This window comes from Hemitrygon akajei, chromosome 31 (assembly GCF_048418815.1).
Source record: "Hemitrygon akajei chromosome 31, sHemAka1.3, whole genome shotgun sequence".
NCBI classification, from domain to species: Eukaryota; Metazoa; Chordata; class Chondrichthyes; order Myliobatiformes; family Dasyatidae; genus Hemitrygon; species Hemitrygon akajei.
Genome location: NC_133154.1, coordinates 21,914,828 through 21,928,534, shown reverse-complemented (window position 1 = coordinate 21,928,534; position 13,707 = coordinate 21,914,828). Strand labels below are relative to the sequence as shown.

At 51.9% G+C, this 13,707-nt stretch overlaps 1 protein-coding gene across 1 annotated transcript in view; it reads right to left on the bottom strand.

Moving 5' to 3' along the window:
• The window catches only part of LOC140719224 (proline-rich protein 12-like), an 86,457-nt gene that overhangs the window by 28,742 nt on the left and 44,008 nt on the right, over positions 1–13,707 (bottom strand). The window contains 3 exon segments of the mRNA XM_073033677.1: positions 3,036–6,517; positions 8,828–8,989; positions 11,696–11,808. Of these exon segments, the coding sequence (XP_072889778.1) occupies positions 3,036–6,517; positions 8,828–8,989; positions 11,696–11,808 (3,757 nt within the window).

Sequence of the window (13,707 nt, the reverse complement as noted above, 5' to 3'; positions counted from 1 at the left end):
CACCGGGAAGCCTCTGTATTGTAAATATCATTTGCCATCCCCGATAAAGACGCTCTTCTGGCCATCAAATTGTCGAGTGGTCTTTTTGTAAAGTAGAAGTTACCACATTATCATTAGGCTTTTAATTACCAGCTGAATTAGTTGGGCCTCAAGGGCCAAAGGGCCTCCTGTACCGTACTGTTTAAAGTTCCAGGTTCTGGGAGATAACGGTGCCTCGAAAAGGTATCCAACCCCCAACCCTTTGTTTCAGGACTCTGACTGGGCCTCTCCAGGACATCCATTTTCTTCATTTGAAGCCACTCCGCGGTTACTCTGGTGATGTGCTTCAGGTTGTTGCCCTGCTGAAGGGTGAACTTGCTCCCCAGTTTAAGCTTTCTGGCAGAGGCTAGCAGGTTTTTATCCTGGATCTCTCTGTATTTAGTAGCATTCATCATCCCATCCATCCCGAGCAGATTTCCAGTCCCTACTGCTAAAAGCATCCCCATAGAATGATGCCACCTTCACCATACTTTACTGTAGAGATGGTGTTAACTGGCTGATATGCAGCATTAGATTTACACCAAGAAGTTCCACTTTAGTCTCATCCAACTACGAGACCTTCTTCCACATCAGTATCTTTGCAAAGTGACACTTTGCAAAGAATTTACGAGTAAGGGTATGCTTTTTTTAAAGCCAAGACTTCTTCCTTGCCATTTTCCCCACAAATACCCTTTTTTGTTCAATGACTTAGGAAGACTGTGGAGCTATGAACTTCATGTCCAGTTGCAGCCGCTGACTTTTGCAGCTCACTCAGTGACTGTTTCTCTTACAAATGCAATTCTTCTCCAGCATTTAAGTTTAGAGGGGCGGCCTGACCTAGGCAGTGTGGCTGTGGTTTCATGTTTTCCCACTTCTTCACGACGGACTGCACTGAGCTCTGAGGTACGCTCAGTGCCTTTGAGATGGTTTTGTAACCTTCCCCAGATCTGGGCTTCACTATTATCATTTCCCTGACTTGTCTTGAATGTTCTTTTGTCTTCATTTGGTTTGGTCTGTTGAAAATCTACCATACAGTTGGACCTCACAGGCAGAGGGGGTATTTAATCTTATGCATTCATTGAAAACAGGTGATCATCCATTACTCTACATCAACAAATTGGGAGAGGTGGTAAGGTATACTGTTCTGAGGAAAGTTAGGAGATGTGTACTTTTTCTATCTCACAATTCTTGTTTTTAATTTTTAGTAAATTGACAGGTTTTAGAATTTTTCTTTTGATTTAACATGATGCACAACTTCTTGTAGACGAATTCAAAAACCCAGCTTCAATATATTTTTGAAATTTAGAAAATGAGACAGTAAGATATGGAAATAGTTGTGGGGGGCTGAATACTCTCTCAAGGCTCTGCATTTCTAAAGCTAAGCACGACCACGGTTGGTGGATCAAGAACTGGAGAGCAAAGGTTTAAGGTGAATGGGGAGAGATTTAACAGGGACCTGAGGAATTTTGGTTTAAAAGGAACTTTAGCACACTGAGATGACAGTGCATACGTGGAATGAGCTGCCAGAGGAAGTTGCTGAAGGAAGCTCGTGAACAACATTCACAAGGTAACACACAGAAAATGCTGCAGAAATTCAGCAGGTCAGGCAGCATCTACAGAGAGGAATAAACAGTTGACGTTTCAGACCAGCACTTTTCATTAGGACAGGGAAGAAGCCAGAATAAGATGCTGGCAGGGGGTGGGAGGGGAGTTGGAGGGGGAGGGAGTACAAACTGACAGGTGATGAGAGAGACCAGGTGAGGGGGAAGGTAGGTGGGTGGGGAAGAAGGATGAAGTTGGGAGGAGATAGGAGGAAAAGGTAAAGGCCTGAAGAAAAAGGATGTGGGCCAAATGCTGACAGATGGGACTGTCTCAGATGAGCATCTTGGTGAGTATTGAGCAGATGGGCCGAACAACCTGCTTCTGTGCCGTATGGGTCGATGAATACATTGTGGGATCTTACCATACTCAAACCGGCTGACATGTTTTCTATGTTACAACGATGACCACACCGGCCATCCGGATGTCAAACACTTTCTGAAACAGCTAGAAAGGACTGCACACCTGGCCTCTACGTCACTGGGTGGCTGAGGTGGAGGGACGCAGGCACTGCGATCCCAGACTTAACGATGTATTCGTTCAGTTCTGGTTGCCCCATTATAGAAAGGGTATGGAAGTTTTAGAGAGGGCGCAGGGGAGATTTATGAGGATGCTGTCTGGACAAGACAGCACGTCCGATGAGTGAGATCGGGCCTCTCTCTGTGGAGCAAAGGAGACCGAGAGGTCAGTTTCAAATGATGTATAAGATGATATGAGGCATAGATAGAGTGGACAGCCAGAGATCTTTTCCCTAGGGTGGTAGTGGCTAATACAGCGTGGTGGTCAAGGCAGATACATCAGGCACATGGATTATAGAAAAATGGAGGCCACGTTGGAGGGAAGGGTTAGGTTGCTCTTGGAGCAGGTTGAAAGGTTGGCACAATATCATGGGGCTGAAGGGCCTGTACTGTTCTGTATTCTATGCTGGAGATCTGAAATAGATTAGAGGATTACACAGGAGGGTGTCCTTTTACAGTGAGTGAAGCAAAGTATAGGGGAGATGGCAGATAGGTTTTAGATCGGATGAATGCACAGTCTTCATCCCAGGGAAAGAGAAGCAAAAACTAAAGGGCAAAGGTTTAGAGTGTGAGGCTTGGGATTGAAAACAAATCTTGAGGGACAACTTCTTAGCCCAGATGGTGGTCAGTATATGGAGTGAACGGCCAAATGAAGTAGGTACATTAACAGGATTTAAAAGACATTTAGATAGGTTCATGGGCAGGAAAGGTCTATAGAGAGGTACGGGCCAAACACTGGCAAATGGGACTGGCTTTGACAGGCATCATGGTCAGCATGGATAAGACAGGCTGAAGAGCCTCTTTTTCTGAATCTATGACTCTTTGTCCCAACCTCAAATTTGTAAACGCTTTTTCAGATAAAAACAAAAGTGTGCGTGTGGCGAGATGTTTTTTCCTTACCTTGCTAGGCTTCGCCTGCTTCTCCATCTTGAAGCCCTCGTTCTCGCCCTCGGCCAGCTTCTTGCCCCTGCCGCGGCCCCGCCCTCTCTTTTTGGGGCCATCGAGGGCCACGCCCTGCGGGGGCTCCAGGGGCCGGATCCGGGGCCTGCCTCGGGGGCGCGGCGGCCCCTTCTCCTTGGGCTTGGAGGCCCGCTTGGGCTTCTTCTTGCCGCCGTTGAGGCTGCCGGCACAGAAATCGATGTCGGAGACCGGGCTGATGCTGCCCCGGCCGCGGCAGCTGGAGATCAGGTCCGGCAGGAGGTCAGGGAGCCGCCGGCTGTTCAGCCGGATGTCGGCCGGCACGTCCTCCTTCTCCTCGTCCTCAAACTCGTACTCCTGGGCGTAGGTCTTCTTGGGAGGCTGCGGGGGCGAGTCCTTCTTCTTCAGCAGATGTAGGGACGACGTCTTGAGGAACTTCCTGTTCTTCATGCTGCAGAAACTGGCGGTGGTGAGCGGCGACTTCAGCTCGGAGCCTGCAGGCCGCTGGCTCGGCTGGGTCAAGGCCGCCGGCTCCATCTCGGGCTTCATGGACACTGGCTCGAGATCCAGGTGGACGCTCTGCTGTCCCCCTCCCGCCCCTCCGCCCCCACCGGCCCCCTCCTGGGAGCAGTAGCCGGGGAAGGTCTGGTTGGAGTGGATCATGTTCATGGCGTCCGGCCGCTCCAGGGCCTGGCCTCCCTCCTCACCAGCGTGTTTGCTGTACTCCTCGCCCCCGCACGCCGCCTGGCAGAACATGTCCTCCATGCCGGGGAAGAAGTTCCTCTCCTCGTCTTGCAGCAAGGAGTCCGGGAAGCAGATGGAGGTGAGTGGGACAAAGCGCCCCTTGCCGCTGGACGGGCTGGCCGAGCCGTACTGGTCCTTGGGCTCCAGCGGAGGCGGCGCCACCTGCTGCCGGGCCTCGGGCTGGTCTAGCTGCAGGCCCTCGCCTCCCCCCTCAGCCATCAGGTGGGACTGGGGGGCCACGGCCCCGGCCTGGGACAGGTGGTTCTCCAGGTGCAGCTCTGGCTCCAGGAACTCCTGCATCTCCTGGGGCGGGGGCAGCCGCTCGGGCTGGGCCAGGCCCTCGGCAGTGTTGGGGGCTGGGGCCGGCGGAGGGGGCGGGGGCGGTGGTGGGGGCGGGGGCGCCAGGCGAGGTGAAGGAGGCTCGGCCGGCATTTGCCGGGAGTCCATCAGTGGGGGATGGGGATGCAGGTGGACCTCCAGCATCTGGAGCTGGGGAGAGGGGGCCTCCGAGTGCAGCCGCTGAGACTCGAGCAGGTGGACATCCATGGCAGAGGGCACCTTGCGGGGCTGGGGCTGCTGGGGGGGCTGTGGGGGCTGCTGGGGCGGGGGCTGCGGCGGGGGTTGGCTCTGGGTGTGGGTCAGCACCGAGGGAAGCAGCTGGGAGGGCTGGCCCGACCCCTGGTGGGGCAGGGCCATGGGCATCTCTGGCGAGGCATCCAGCATCAGCTGGGAGCCCGGCTGCCCTTGCATCATGGCGTGGGGCTCCAGCCGATGGCCCCGCGACGACGGGTCACCTCCCTCTGTCAGGTAGCCGTGGCCCTGCGCCAGCTCCTTGCCCTGCAAGTGATCCACCGACTTCTTGATGTCCCGGGCCAGGCTGTCGATGCTGTTGGCCTGGTGGCTGTAGTGGACAACGGTGGTGGCCAGGGCCTCTGCGGATGAGCGGACCACGTACTCCTTGGGCCTCTCTGCCTTCTTCTTCTCCTTCAGGCCCTGCAGGGACATCTCGAGCACCTGGCTGTCCAGGCTGGAGCTAGTGCGGATGACACTCTGGAGGTGGTAGCGCTCCTCGGGTTTGGACATCTCGTAGACCAGACCTTTGGGGGCCCGCTCCTCGCACTCGACCAGGCTCTGGGTAGAGACGCGCGGCGGGCTCTGCGAGTCTAGCAGGTGCTGGATGAGGAAGTCCTCGTCCTCTGTCCTCTCTGAGGACAGCAGATCCGAGTCGGGCTTGGCCTTGCCGTAGGCCCCTGCCCTCTCCATGGCGGGTTGGGGCGACTGGAAGCCCTGGGAGTGCGAGGACTGGATGAAGGAAGGTGAGAGGACTGATGGCAGGTATTTCTGGGGCTGGCCTGGCGAGGGAACACCCTGGGAGCGACCGGTGCCCGGCGACTGGAGCGGCCGGATGATAGGCGAGGGGCTGGAGTCGGGCAGTGCCTGCACGTGGCTGGCCGATGAGTAGACGATGGACGGCCCGTGGCTGGTCAGGGCTGGGGAGTGTCCCGGAGCGTAGCTGAGGGAAGGGCTGGCGACGGGAAGACCCTGCGAGTGGGCCGTCACATAGCCCTGCGTCTGTGCCGAATGGGGCTCTGACTGGACCCCGTAGCTCTGGATGGAGCCCACCGAGGCCAGGCCCGACAGCTGGGCCGGTGAGTAGCTCTGCGTCTTGCTGCCGGGGTCCTGTGACTGGCTGGAGGCAAAGGCCTGCGACTGGGTGACGGAGGCCAGGCTCTGGGCCTGGGCCTGAGCCTGGGCCTGGGCCTGAGCCACACTGTAGCTCTGCGACTGGGTCAGGGGCAACAGGCTCTGGGTCTGACCGGGCGAGTAGGCCTGAGGCTGGCTGGAGATGACTGAGCTGGCCTTGGGCGCTGCTGACGAGTAGTGGTGGGACTGGCCTGTGGAGGAGATACTTTGGCACTTGGGGGTGCTGGTGGAGCGGCCCGCCTGCCTGGAGGACGAGTAGCTCTTAGACTTGGAGGAAGAGGAGGCTGAGGAGTAGCCGGGTGACTGGATGATGGGCCGATAGCTCTGCGAGGGCTCCCCGCCGCCTCGGGCCTGTGAGCCCTTCTGGCTGCCCTCGCTGCTGGCGGGCGAGGGCTCCCCCAAAGGGCTGCAGGGCAGGGCCGGGTGCCGGGCCATCTGCTGGAAGCCATGGCTGCCGCCGCAGCTTAGGTAGTGCTGCAGAGAGTGGTGGGAGGCCGGCAGCTGGGGCTGGGCGCTGGAGGGCCGCTGGTAGTGCTTAATGACGCTGTCCTGCCTGGGGATGGCCCTCTCAATGCCCGAGGCGGGCGAGCCAGAGAAGACCGAGGTGTTGTAAAGCTGCGAGGCCTGCTCGGTGGGGCCCAGCGGCGAGGACAGCAGGTTGAACTGGGATTGGAGGTGGCGGGAGGCTGACTCCTGGGCCGTGCGGTAGGCCGAGCTCTGGGCGGGCAGGCCAGTGCCCAGCACGGCGCTGCCCAGCCGGTCGAAGGTCAGCGACGAGGGCACGCTGGACTGCGAGGACTTGATGTGCAGCAGGGGGTCGTGGGGCGAGAGCAGCCCGTTGGAGCTGGGGCTGAAGGTGGCGTCCGGCAGGGTGAGCGACGAGGTGACCGGAAAGCTGCGGCCGCTGAATGAAGCTGGGTGCTGATAGGCTGAGAGGGTCGACGAGGACGGGAACGTTCCTGAACCCGGGATCGCTCCGGAAATGAAGAGTTCAGCTGGTCCTGGCGTGTGCATGGCTGGGAGAGGGAAGGAGAGGAAGATTAATTTATCATGCGATCCACATGACCCTGCAAACCCTGTGAAACTTGACCCGTCCTTTACTCAGTGCTCCTTGGTGGGTGGCACGACAGCATGGTGGCCAGCGTAACGCTACTACAGTGCGGGTGTTCCGGTTTCAATTCCAGAGTGTATACCACATGCACTTCCTCCAGTTTCCTCACACATTCCAAAGATGTACTGTACTGAGCAAAACTTTTCAGGCACATCAAATTGCAAGAAAAAGTTTGTGAGCCCTTTGGAATGACCTGGTTCTCAGCATTAGTTACTCATAAAATATCGTCTGATCTTCATTTGAGTCACAATAATAGACAAACACAATCTGCCCAAACTAATAAAACACAAACAACTGTACTTCTCTGTATATACTGAGTACACCATTTAAACAATCACAGTCTAGGTTCGGAAAAAGTTTATGAACCTCTGGGGTAATGTCTTCTACAAAATCTATTTGGAGTCAAGTGTTCCAATCAATGAGATGAGATTGGAGGTGTGGGTTGTAGATGTGCCTTGGCCTATTTAAAAAAAGACATAAAGTCAGGTTACTGACAGAGCCTGCTCTTCTTAAGAAAGATCTGTTTATGTGCACCATGCCTTGATCAAAACAACTTGCAGAGGACTTTAGAAGAATTGTAGAGATGAATGAAGCTGGAAAAGGCTACAAAAGCATTTCTAAAGACCCGAGTGTTCATTAGTCCACAGTAAGGGAAATTGTCTACAGAGGGAGGAAACAGTACTGTTGCTACTCTCCCTAGGAGTGGGCATCCTGCAAAGATCACACCAAGAGCACAATGTGTAAAGCTGCAGGAGGTGAAAACAAACCCAAGGGTAACAGCACAACTCCTGCAGAAATCTCTGGAACATGCTAAAGACTCTGTTCATGTGCCCACTATAAGAAAAACACTGAACAAGAATGGTCTTTATGGAAGGACACCATGGAGGAAACCACTGATCTCCAAAAAAAACATTTCTGCATATCTGAAGTTTGCAAAATACCGCCTGGGTGTTCTACAACACTTCTAGCACAATGTTCCGTGGAGGGATGAGACCTTCTGGTGGTTGAAAGTTGAACCTTTTGGCAGAATGCACACCAGCATGGTTGGAGGAAATTAGGCACTACACATCAACACCTCGTCCCAACTGTGAAGCACGATGGAAGGAGCATCATGGTTTGGGGCTGCTTTGCTGCCTCAGGGCCTGGACAGCTTGCAATCGTTGAGGCAACGACGTTCAAAGTTGTAACAAGACACTTTACAGGAGAATGTCGGGGTAGTGGTCCATCACCTGAAGTTTAGTAGAACTTGGATGATGCAACAAGACAATGATCCAAAACACAGATCAATAACAGAATGGTTTAGAAAAAACAAAATTTTTGTTTTGGAATGGCCCAAGTCAGAGTCCAGATCTTAACCCAATTGGGATGCTGTGCCGTGACCTGAAGAGATATCCCAGAAATATTGCTGAACTGGAAGTTTTGTATGGAGAATGGTCTAAAATTCTTCCTTACAGTTGTGCAAGTCTGATCAGCAGCTACAGGAAATGTTTGGTGGAGGTTATTGCTGCTAAAGGAGGTTCCACCAGTTATTAAATAGAAGGGTTCACATACTTTTTCCAGCCTGGACTGTGAATGATTAAATAATGTGTTCAATCAAGACATGAAAAGCACAGTTGTGTGTGTGTTATTAGTTTAAGCAGATTACGTTTGTCTATTATTGTGACTTAGATGAAGATCAGACCACATTTTATGAGTAATTAATGTGGAAAACCAGGTAATTGCAAAGGGTTCACAGACTTTTCTTGCAGCTGTGTTATACAGCTAGGGTGCCGAAGACTTTTGCACAGTGCTGTATTTGTCAACGTGGAGCGGAGAGTGAGTTTGTAAACCTGACAGGAGCAAAGGATATTGGGAATGGCGAGGGTGGAGCGCTGTGGGAGGTAGCAGAGAAGGAGTCACTCACGTATGCCATGAAATTTGGGGATTTTTTTGGGGCAGCAGAATAGTGCAATACATAAAATTACTACAGTGTTGTACAAAGGTCTTGGGCACCCTAGCCATATATATGTGCATTGACTTTTGCACAGGACTGAATGGGTTAGGGTTAGTAAGTTGTGGGCGTGCTACTTTTCACGGGCTGCCCCTCCAGTTCATCCCCAGACCGTGTTGGTCATCAACGCAAACAACACATTTCAGTGCTTGTTTTGATGTACACATGACAAATAAAGCTAATCTTCTAATCTTCTTCCGAGCCGAGACCTAAAGCCCAACCTACCTGTCTGCCAAGATGGCGTCCTGAACTGAGAGAGGAGGGAAGATGCAGAGGGGCCGGGCTGCGGTGTTCGAGACTCCAGGGCTGAGATGAGGTTCATGACGGACGCATCAGGGGTGGTGCTGCTGGCGTGATGCAGGCCTGTCTCGAAGAGGCCCGAGAGACCTAGGGCAGAACAAACAGCACAGGCTTAGGGCCCACGTCTAACTCCTATCCAAAAAGCACTTTAGGAGCAACAGCAAACCATTGGAGGGGGAGGAGGGCGTGGGCAAGAGGTCCACACAGCAAGATCCCAGGAACACCAACATGGCAAGGGCCACACCAACTGATTCCAGTGATGCTGGTGGAGGGGTAAATGTTGGACAGGCCGCTCTCCGAATGGGGCACATCCCTCCTAGACCCAGGGCACTGGAAATTGGGTTTACTCCAACCCCCAGCCCCAGGGCATTGGGGAATGGGCTCTCCATCACCCAGCCCCAGGGCCCTGGGGAATAAACTACGCTCTTTCCCCAGCTCCAGACCACTGGAGAATGGGCTCCTCCCACCCCCCACCCCCATTCTAGCCCCAGCATATTAGGGATTGAATCCCTCCCCAACAAGCCTCAGGGCAATTGGAAATGTGCTCCTCACACCTTCCCCCACCAGGTTCAGGGCCTCTCGCCAACCCCACCCCCAGTGTCAGGAAGTTTCGACGTTTTGGGACAAAAGCCTGCAACAAGGCCCAAAACATTGACGCTTCCTCCCCTCCCTCCCCAACAGATGCTGCTTGACCCACTGAGTCCCTACAGCAGACTACATGTTGCTCCAGATTCCAACACCTGTCTGTCTCCTGCATCTCCTCATTGAGGGGAGGGGTGGCAGGAAAGACAAAAGTGTCCAGAAGTCGAGGCCCCAATGTCAAACCCACGATTGGCGAGTCCTAGGTTGAAGCCCAAAATTGGAGGTCCGAGGTCTGCAAGATTGAAAATTCAAGGACCAAGGACTGGAGGCCCAGGGTGGGAAGCCTGTTCTGGGGTTGGAGGCCTAACTGTATGTGTGGCTTTGTGGGTGGGTGCGAGGGATGAGAAAGGGGCTTATTTTGCTGTACTCGCTGTATTTTTCTGCTGAACGTGGGCACTGTACGTATGCAGGAAGAGCTCAGCCGGTCAATCCCACATCCCAAAGGCGTACAGGTCAGTGGGTTGACTGACTTGTAAATTTCCCTCAGCATGTGGATGAGGGGGAGAATCTGGAGAGAGTCGTTGTGGCTATCAGAAAGTGGGCCTCGTGTGAACAGGAGGTTAATGGTCAGTGCGGAGAGAGGGCTACAGAGATTACATCCATTGTTGGATTCGAGTGCAAAATTGTTACTTGCCTCTTGCCTCATAGTTTAACTTTGTATTTCTATATAATCATCAATACGTGTATAATTGCTCGGTGAACTTTCCAGTAATTGTAGTATAGTTGATTCTGCATTTTTACAGACAGACAGACTTACGTACTTTATTGATCCCGAGGGAAACTGGGTTTCGTTACAGCTGCACCAACCAAGAATAGTGAAGAAATATTGCAATATAAAACCATAAATAATAAGTTAATCATGCCCAGTGGAATTAAGTCCAGGACCAGCCTATTGGCACAGGGTGTCTGACACTCCGAGAGAGGAGTTGTAAAGTTTGATGGCCACAGGCAGGGATGACTTCCTATGACACTCAGTGTTACATCTCAGTGGAATGAGTCTCTGGAAGTTTCTAGAAGCTTCTTTGTCTAGTATACTCTGCCCTTATGCACTGGATGCCGTGGAGATTTTCTGACCTGCACACGACACTCCTCAGATACATCATGGTGTAGGACCCTGGTGACTTTATGATCCAAAGTTCTTTGCAAGTCAAGAGTAAGGCATAAAAATTGATGGCTCTACGCGTTTATTAAGCATAATAAGAACGAAGAATTTAAATCTGGCTACCTTGTAGAGTATTTGCTATCAGGGTATGTCTTGCTATCTCTCTAGTTCAAGCTTGTTTTTTATGCTCAAGACAACCATGACTTTTTTGTCTTTTCTTTGTCCATTCTTTGTCATTATAACACTTAATAAATGGCTGTAGCCAACAAATGTTATGCCTTATTCTTGACCTCCGAAGCAGCTTTGGATTGCAAAGCCAGCTGCATCTAACACCGTGCAATTTCACTTTATATCTGGGACTAGCGTAGAGTATTGGTCAGAAAACGCCCAAAGCATTTGGTGCAAGACCTCCAAGAGGACCACAGCCTCATCGTAGGGTTTGGAGGCTGGCGTGCCTCAATGACCCGGAGAGCGATGTTGGCTGGAGTCAGGGCTTTATGCTTTGGCTCTTGGTGGGGTCACCCACGCCAAACAGGTCAAAGGGGAGAGGCCAGACTAAGAGAGGTCCACCGGTCCTCCAGGTTCAGGGGTTCAGCTCAGGGCTGGTAACGGAAACAGCAATGAAGAATCCTTCTCCATCTGAGTGGGACGGTATTCCTGAGTCTCCACCCGGGACTCCCATGACTGACAGCAGTGAAAACCGAGAGGAAGTTTCTGACACGATGAAGGAAGCCCTGAACACCGCCAGAGATGGAGGACCTTCATTGATGCCCTAAAGGCCAGCGGCGTACAGTCAGTACAAAAGAGCAGAGGAGATTAGGTGATGTAGCCAAACTTTGCAGTGATCCACCTCCGACTGTCACTCAACGAAACATCTCACGCTCTCAGTAGGTCCCACCCAATACTAGACCCACTGCAGATAGTGATTGGTGTTCCAAAGGAAGGGTTTTGTGGAAAGACAGGCTGTGAAATGACGGATCAGGGTGGGGCCAGCACACGTCCCTGATTCTGTCGTGCTGGGGTTTCCCCCCGGGCTCGATCCCACCTACCTGCTGGGTGGTGATTGGTGGCATAGCCTTGGAGAGGATGGGGGGTGGCGTAGGCCTGTCGGTGCAGGATATCCGTCTCTGGGTGTGAGCCTCGGGACCCTCCATACACCAGGCTGTAGAGAAAGAGAGACAAGTCGTGAGCAGCTGTGGAGAGTGGCTGAAACAAAATGACGCCCTGGGGGCGGCACTGCGGTGCAATGGTTAGTGTGATGCTTTACTGTGGCAGTCACTGCAATCGGGGGTTCAATTCCCACCACTGGCTGTAAGGAATTCCTATCTTCTTTCCGTAACCATGTGGGTTTCCACCGGATGCTCCAATTTAACCCCCCCCCCCCCCACATTCCAAAGGTGTAGTAGGGGTTACGGTTCGTAAGTTGTGGACACACTATGTTGGCACTGGAAGTGTGGTGACACCCGTGGGCTGCTCCCAGCACATCTTCAGACTGTGTTGGGCATTGACATAAACGATGTATTTCATTGTATGTTTTGATGTACACATGACAAATAAAGCTCATCTTTAGTTCCTTTGATGTGAAACCAAGCAGTACAGGAGGCCATTTGGCCCATTGTGTTCACGCTAGCCAATGAGTGCAACCAGTAACTCCGAGATCTGAGTCCAAGGTTGTCAGCCTCCTCAAATTGTCAGCTCCTCGTACATTATAAACACAAGGGGGAGGTGGGAGAGTTTCTGCCCTCACCTCCCCAACACTGCCCTCCTTATCAGCGAGAGATTGGTTCTGGGACCCCTCACGGATACCAAAAATCGCGGATGCTCAAGTCCCTTATTCAACCTGTCTTAATACGGTGGTCCTTAGGACCCAGCGGAACCCCGGACCTTATTTAACTTGTCTCACTGCGGCGGACATTAGGACCCGGTGGTGGGCTCTGAATCTGCAGTGTTTCTGTTCACGAAAATAATCACGATCACGATTGAAAATAAAGTGGAAGTAATAAAGCGATCGGAAAGAGGTGAAACGCCATCAGTCATTGGAAAAGTGTTAGGCTACATTCGGTCAAGATCTGAATAATTTTAAAGGATAAAGTGAGAAAGGCACTGCCCCAATGAAAGCTACAATTATTACTAAGGAACGCAGTGGTTTAATTATTGGGTTTTGGGGTTTTGATCCTCCACACCAACCTGGCACGGTGGAGAGCGCACTCTGGAGCGATCTGTTACTGGATTGAACTCGGGAACTTCCGTCCCTGAGCCGGCATTGAAACATACGTTCTTAACTGTTTTAGATGCATGAAATACTATATACTAAGGCAAATGTTTGACTGACTGACGCTAAATAATACCAGATGTACCTGTTCCGACTTACTTAGTGAGAGTACTTCCGATTTTTTTGATCCTGATCCACGATAACCCACGCACATCCTCCCGTATACTTTAAATCATCTCTAGATTACTTATAATACCTAATACAATGTAAATGCCATGTAAAATAGTTGTTATACTGCATTGTTTATGGAATAATGATAAGGAAAAAAGTCTGTACATGCTCGAACAACAAGGGCTGGAAGAGCACTTCTGGGTTTTCGCGATTCATGGTTGGTTGAATTCACGGATAAGGAGGGCTGACTGTACTTTCCCCCATTGCTACACCCCATCACCCAATGCCTCCAAGACCTGGGTTCTCAACTCTGTTTGAATGCATTCGTAAAGATCAAGCCACATGATTTCCAATTACATTGGCCCCACCCAACAGAATGCCATTGGTTGCCTGACATGCCCATCTTTGCTCAATCCCACCTTCCCACGCTGGCTGGAAAATATATATATTTTTAAAAGCCTCAGCAACATGATCGGACAGTTATTAAATACAGATAACACACAGAAGATACTATACACAGGTTCCCCGATCACTGCCTGAACCCACTGGGCCCTTTGGTAAATATTTAATGGACTGCCACTCTATTCAGTATTGGGGTATGAGCTTCACCATGGTTCAACGTCTGTCCATTACAAGTAAGGCAAGGCAGTGCCTCTACTTTCTCGGAAGTTTGTGCAG